General features: G+C 46.5%; 1 protein-coding gene across 14 annotated transcripts in view; it reads left to right on the top strand.

Annotated features, from left to right (window-relative positions):
* The first annotated feature begins 1,578 nt into the window (after positions 1-1,578).
* Positions 1,579-6,000, top strand: part of DTNB (dystrobrevin beta) — a 214,536-nt gene continuing 210,114 nt past the window's right edge. For 4 of the 14 annotated variants that reach the window (XR_004326185.1, XM_032497160.1, XM_032497168.1 and 1 more), the window contains exon 1: positions 1,634-1,652. Coding sequence is in view for 7 of the 14 variants with exons in the window: in XM_032497163.1 (XP_032353054.1) it covers positions 1,621-1,652 (32 nt within the window). In the remaining 7 variants the exon portion in view is untranslated. Of the gene's footprint in view, positions 1,653-4,346; positions 4,599-6,000 lie in introns of those variants that run through there. The other 10 variants (XM_032497159.1, XM_032497170.1, XM_032497166.1 and 7 more) reach the window with 7 other exon arrangements.

The raw sequence follows: 6,000 nt of genomic DNA, 5'->3' as shown, positions 1-6,000 counted from the left end.
GCATTCCTACCAGAAAGCATCAAGGTTCCAGTTTCTCCACACCCTCACCAAAACTTGTTACTGCTTGTGACTTTGATTATAGCCATCCTAGTCGGGGTGAAACAGTATCTCATTGTGTCCTTGGTTTACATTCCACTAAGAGCTAATCATGTTGAGCATCTTCACATGTGCTTATTGGCCATCTATACATTTTCTTTGAAGAAATGTCTGCTCAAATCCTTTCCCCATTTCTCACTTGGGTTATTTGTTTTATAATTGTTGTGTGGTTTATATATCCTGGGTTATACATCCCTTATCATATATATTATTTAGAAGTATTTTCTCCCATTCTGTAGATTGTCTTTGCACTGTTTCATGGTGTCCTTTGACACACAAAAGCCTTTTATTTTGAGAAAGTCCAGTTTATCTATTGTACCTTTTGTCATTTGTTCTTGCGGTGGTGTATCTAAGAAGGCTTTGCCAAACCCAAGATAATACAGATTTACACTTCTGTTTTCTTCTCAGGGCTTTATAGTTTTAGCTTTTACATTTAGATTGTTGAAGTCCTAACTAGTACCACAGAATGTGACCATATTTGGAGATAAAGTCTTTAAAGAGATAACTAAGTTAAAATGAGGTCATTAGGGTGGACCCTACTCTAATATGACTGGTGTCCTTATAAGAGGAGATTAGGACACAGACACAGCACAAAGGGAAGACCATGTGAAGACACAGGGAGAAGGCGACCATCTACAAGCCAAGGAGAGAGGCCTCTGAAGAAATCAACCCTGCTGACTGTGCAAAAGCAAGGCTGTTCTTGAACCTCTAGCCTCCAGAATTCTGGGGAGACAAGCTTCTGTTCTCTAGGCCAGTCTGTGGTACTTTATTATGGTAGTTCTACCAAATTAATACATAAAACCCACTTGGCCACAGTATGATTATATTCTTAAATCATATGGGCCTTGTGCTTTTTTTGGAAGAAATAACTTTCTTTCTTTTCCTCTAGTATAGGAGTGGCAAACTGCAACCCACGGCCAGATCTAGCTTGCTGCCTAGTTTTGTAAATCCAGTTTATTCGGGACATAGCCACACCCACTCATTTGCATATTATTTATGGCTGCTTTTGTGCTGGCTGGCAGGGTTGAATAGTTAAGTCTGCAAACTCAAAATATTTACTCTCTGGTGCTTTAGAAAAAACTTGCTGACCCCTGCTCTAGTAGCTACTTAGTATGGGCTTATGTGCATAGTATTTTTTGAGTTCTTGCATTTAAAAAATATTTTTCTTTCTTTTTTTTTATATAGCTTTTGATGCTTAAAAAACAGCATGGATGGATGGATATAAAATCCTTAGCTTGCATCTTCTTTCCTTGAGTTTTTAGAAAATGCTGAAACTGCTGCATCACTGTTGCCTTCCTTTGCTCTTGAGAAGTCTGATGCCAAATACCTGGTTACTAGATTCTATAACAAACTACCTACCCTAAAAGGAACAGCTGAAGTAAGAACCTTTTAGATTGTAATTTTACAATCCTTGGGGTCAGGAATTCAGGTAGGATTTGGCTGGATGATTCTTCTGTTCCACGTGGCTTCAACTGCGGCTCCTCAGTGGTATTCAGCTGATAACTGGACTGATAGAGAAAATGCATGATGACTTCACTCGTATCAGCTGGAATCAGGTAGGCCCCTTTTGCTGTCCATGTAGGCTCAGATGCTCTTCCCAGGGAGTTAGATATTTTATATAGTGGCTCAGGGCTTTAAAGGCAAGTGTTCCCTTGTGGACCCAGGTGGACTCTTCAAGACTTCTTCTGACCTAGCTTTGGAAGTCCATAACATCACACATTCTATTGGTCAGGCAATTCACTTAGGCCAGCCTGGATCAAAAGAAGAGATAAAGAATTTACAGCCAGAAACAGACTCACAGACATGGAAAACAAACTTATGGTTACCAAGGGGTTCAGGGGATGGGCAAGAATAAATAGGGAGTTCAAGATTTGCAGATACTAACTACTATATATAAAATAGATAAACAACAAGTTTCTACTGTATAGCACAGGGAACTATATTCAATATCTTGTAGTAACCTACAATGAAAAAGAATATGAAAACGAATATATGTATGTATATATGACTGAAACTATGCTGTACATCAGAAATTGACACATTGAAAACTGACTATACTTACATTTAAAAAAATTAAAAATTAAAAAAAAGAATTTACAGCCATCTTTAATGTACTGCAGCCTACTTTTCTTACCTTTTTAAATAATCTGAGCTTTTTGCATGGAGGCCTTGAAGATTTATTATTAGTATTCCTAATAGTTTTAAGAGGCTAGCTATCAGAATTGGTCATTCTGGGGTCATTTCCCCCAGTCCTTGTGAGCCCTTTCATTTTGTAGGTTTATATTTTCTTTTTTTTCCAGCAAGTTTCTTAGATTAGAGTTTTAACTCTAATGTGAAACTTCAGCTCCATATATGCTGGACATTCTTTGCTTGTATTCAAGTGACACTACAAAGAGAGAAAGAAACCATGACCGAGTACAGTGCAGGGATGTGATGGGGACAGAAGCTACACAGCCATGGGTTGGGGAGGGAGAAGGTGTTGAGTTGACAGAGATGAGTGTAAACTACCTTTAAGACACTTGTGAAGGAAAAGGCAGGGAGAGAGTAGTAACCAGAGCACAATCTAGAGTGACAGAGTGGTTTCTTCCTTTTTCTTTAGAACAGGAAAACTTGAATATGAATAGACAATGAAGGAAAAGGACAAGGAGGTAAAATAAATGGATAACATTGGGAGTGATGGAGGGGAGGATGATTGAGATATGTTTGAAAGAAGTTTTCTGAGGATGTGAGAGGTGGTGAAATACAGAACCAAGGTGGAGAAATGCTAATATGAGTTTATTTAAGGTGGTTATTCCCAGAATTGCCAGCCCACATACTGAAATTACTGTGGTTTCAATCAATAGGGCAAACATAGCAAGCAATATTCACAAATTTATTTTACATCATTTACACATCTTTTCTCCAAAGGACAAGATCAATGTTTTATCCTTTCAATGCCTCCCATGTAGGTGGTCCTCAAAGTTGTAAGTGAATAAACAAAATGTCTCTAACCTGGGTTCCGAGTATCTTAACATATTCAAAACATAGTTACGACTCTGCATACAAGTGAAATGTCTTCTGAGCAGGCAAAATGTCACAAAAATCCATGTGTGATAGGCGATGTCAATTTTTTTTTTTTTGAGGAACCTGTTTACTCTCACTTAACAAAGTAGGTTACCAGCATTTCTTTCACTATAGGAGTTTAAAATTGGAAAATGAGAGGAGGAGGAAGAGGATGTTCTAAAGGGAGGCAAGCAGGCAGACAGCAGGAGATGGCACGATCTGCCTTACCATAAGTTGCCAAAAGGCAATGAAAAACCAGATTCAAAGCATACAGGCCTGGACTCTCTTAGCTTAGGGATTTACATCCTTCGCTAAGATATCAAAAATCCTTAAAGGACACTGCTGTGTTGAGCCTTAAATAATGTTGAGAAAAATTATCCTTCGAGTCGTTAAAAAAAAAGCTTTGCTGTTCCTCATTTGGCATCATCTCCTGTTTCACACAGTTTGGAAAGGATTCTATCAAAAACGGATATTAAGACAAAAAAGCTGATGCTGAGATGGTAAACCTTGGCCACTCTCTATTCCTTTGCCCAAGCTGTTTACCTAACCTTTGATGCCCTCTCTTTTTTTTCTCCTAGAACTTCTCTCTTTTTTCTCCTTGCTGGCGGAACACAAATGCCACCTCTTCCAGGAACCCCTCCGCATCGTCCAAGCGGAAGTAATCTCTTCCTCTTCTGCCCTCCCACAGCATCTCACTATGGCTTGGCTTTGCATGGGTCACCAGACCTGGCTGTTTACACGGCTGCTTTTCCACTAAGTTATGTGCTCCTCGAGACCAGGGACCGTGACCGTGACTGTGTACCCACACAGCACCTGGTACAGCGCTACAGCGCTAGGCATGGAGTCGGTGCTCAGTAAACGCTTGCTGAGTTGAATTAATTTGGAAAAATCACTCAGGGCAGGGTCTTGTGCTCGAGGCGCGCATGAATGATTCACGGAGGTGGTTCTTTGCATTCTTCACCTTGTAGTCACGTCGGATCGAGCATCCAGCTGGCGGGGCACATACCTGTGGAGTTGAAGCGCACCTCCACCGGCCGCCGCTGCCTCGCGGGAGGAGCCAGCAGGGGGCAAATTTCCCCCAGCCGCCGGGAAGACTGAGGGCGAGCTGGGGGGCGGGTCTCGCCCGGCCGCAGGGGGCGGGGCTCGAGGGGAACTCGGCCCGCTGGCCCGCCCCTCCTCGGCGCGGCGGAAGCCCTGCCCCAAGCCGCGCGCTCGCGCAGGCGGCGCGTGCCCGCCTCCCGCCCTGCGCCCTCGCGCCCTCGGCGCCGGGGGCGGGCTCGCTGCGCGTGCCGGGCAGGGAAGCGGCGCGAGCCGGGCGCCTGAGAACGTTCGCCTCGGGGGCGGCTCCGGGGCCTGAGCGGGCGCCGCCGCCGTCTCAGCCGCGGGGGCCGGGCCGGAGGAGGCGGAGGAGGCTGCGGCCGCCGGAGACCTTCTCAACGCCCCCCAGCTCCGGCCGGGAAGTGAGTACGGCAGGGATCTGCGGCGGCGGCCGCCGCAGTCTGCAAGAGAGGAGCGCGGTGCCAGAGCCTCGCGCCCGCTAGGAGCGAGAAGTCCGCACAGCCCCCGCACCTCGGGAGCCTGCGGGGGCGCAGGGCAGGGAGCGGGGAGACGGCGCGCGGGGAGCCGGGGCCGCTGCACCGCCCGCGCTGTGCGCGGAGACGGCGCTGCGTGCCCGGCCTTGGAGGGGCGAGCGGAGGGGATGGAGCGGAGACCCGGGCCGGCGCCGCCGGGCTCTGAGCCCGGGGCTGGGGAGGGGGCTCCGAGGTCCCCGGCGCACTGTGGCCGCCGGGCGGGGACCGGGGTGCAGGCGCCGGGCAGATGCTGCTGGAGCCCGGCTCGCTGGGAAGAGGCTCTGCATTAGGTGTTGAAGGGGGCGAAGGAGGCAGGTCCTGGCAGAGGGCAGGTGAGGCAGGCAGGCCCTGGCAGAGGGAAGGGAATTCATATCATCCCAAAACACTATTTCCCGAGACGCCTAGCATTGAACCTGTGCACTGAGGTCACCCTTTAAAGGAAAGTGTCCTGAAAGGAGGGAGGATGTAGCTAACAAATGCTTGCTGTTAAATTCCTGTGCCAGGCCTTGGGATTAGGAAGACCTTCCAGCATTCTCAGCAGACGTTTATTGATTAGCTCTCGTGGGTAGAAAGCCGTGGTCAGCACTGGGGCCACAAAATTGTGTAAAACACAACCATCATTTGCTATTTAGGTGCTGACAATTTGGTTATGAAGTTACGCATATAAAATAAAAGCAGCATTGAATTTTGTCTCATCCCTTAATTACTTTAGGTCTCTTTTTCCCAGTAATGGGAAATTGGAGCCATTAAATTGCTTGGTTTGGGGATTAAAGCAGGAGGGTCAAAGGAGCTCGTGGGAGGAATTTGGAAGAGTTTTGAAAGCACTTCTGTGTAACATTTAAAGGAAGAGAAAGAAAAAAAAAAGGAAGCGAAAGGAACAGGAGGTTGGAAAGAGGTAAGAAGTTCCCTTCCTTGCCACGTAGAATGAAGCTCCATGACCATTAACTGCTAAATCCTGACACGAACAGTGCCTGACCCACAGCAGGCACTGAATACCTACCTATTGCATGAGTGAATGAACCGAGCATAGAACCATGCTCTATTTACACTGAGCACTGTTGATCAATCTGGTGTTAGGGATGGCTGATGGACTTCCCTTGTTCCTCAAGATTTGTTTTGTTTGTTTGTTTGTTTGTTTGTTTTTGCCATGTAAGGTAACCCAGGTTCTTGGGTCTGGGCATTTAAAGCAGTGGCTAAGGTGATGGAGTGGTGGTATCTGGTGGCCTGGCTGCCGCCTTCACATCTTTATTGCGTGTTGGCGGCCAGGAGCCTACTCCTTGGGCCTTTGCTT

The sequence above is a fragment of the Camelus ferus genome, chromosome 15 (genome assembly GCF_009834535.1).
Source record: "Camelus ferus isolate YT-003-E chromosome 15, BCGSAC_Cfer_1.0, whole genome shotgun sequence".
Taxonomy (NCBI): Eukaryota; Metazoa; Chordata; class Mammalia; order Artiodactyla; family Camelidae; genus Camelus; species Camelus ferus.
The sequence above is the reverse complement of the archived record's forward strand: the minus strand, read 5'-3'. Positions and strand labels throughout refer to the sequence as shown.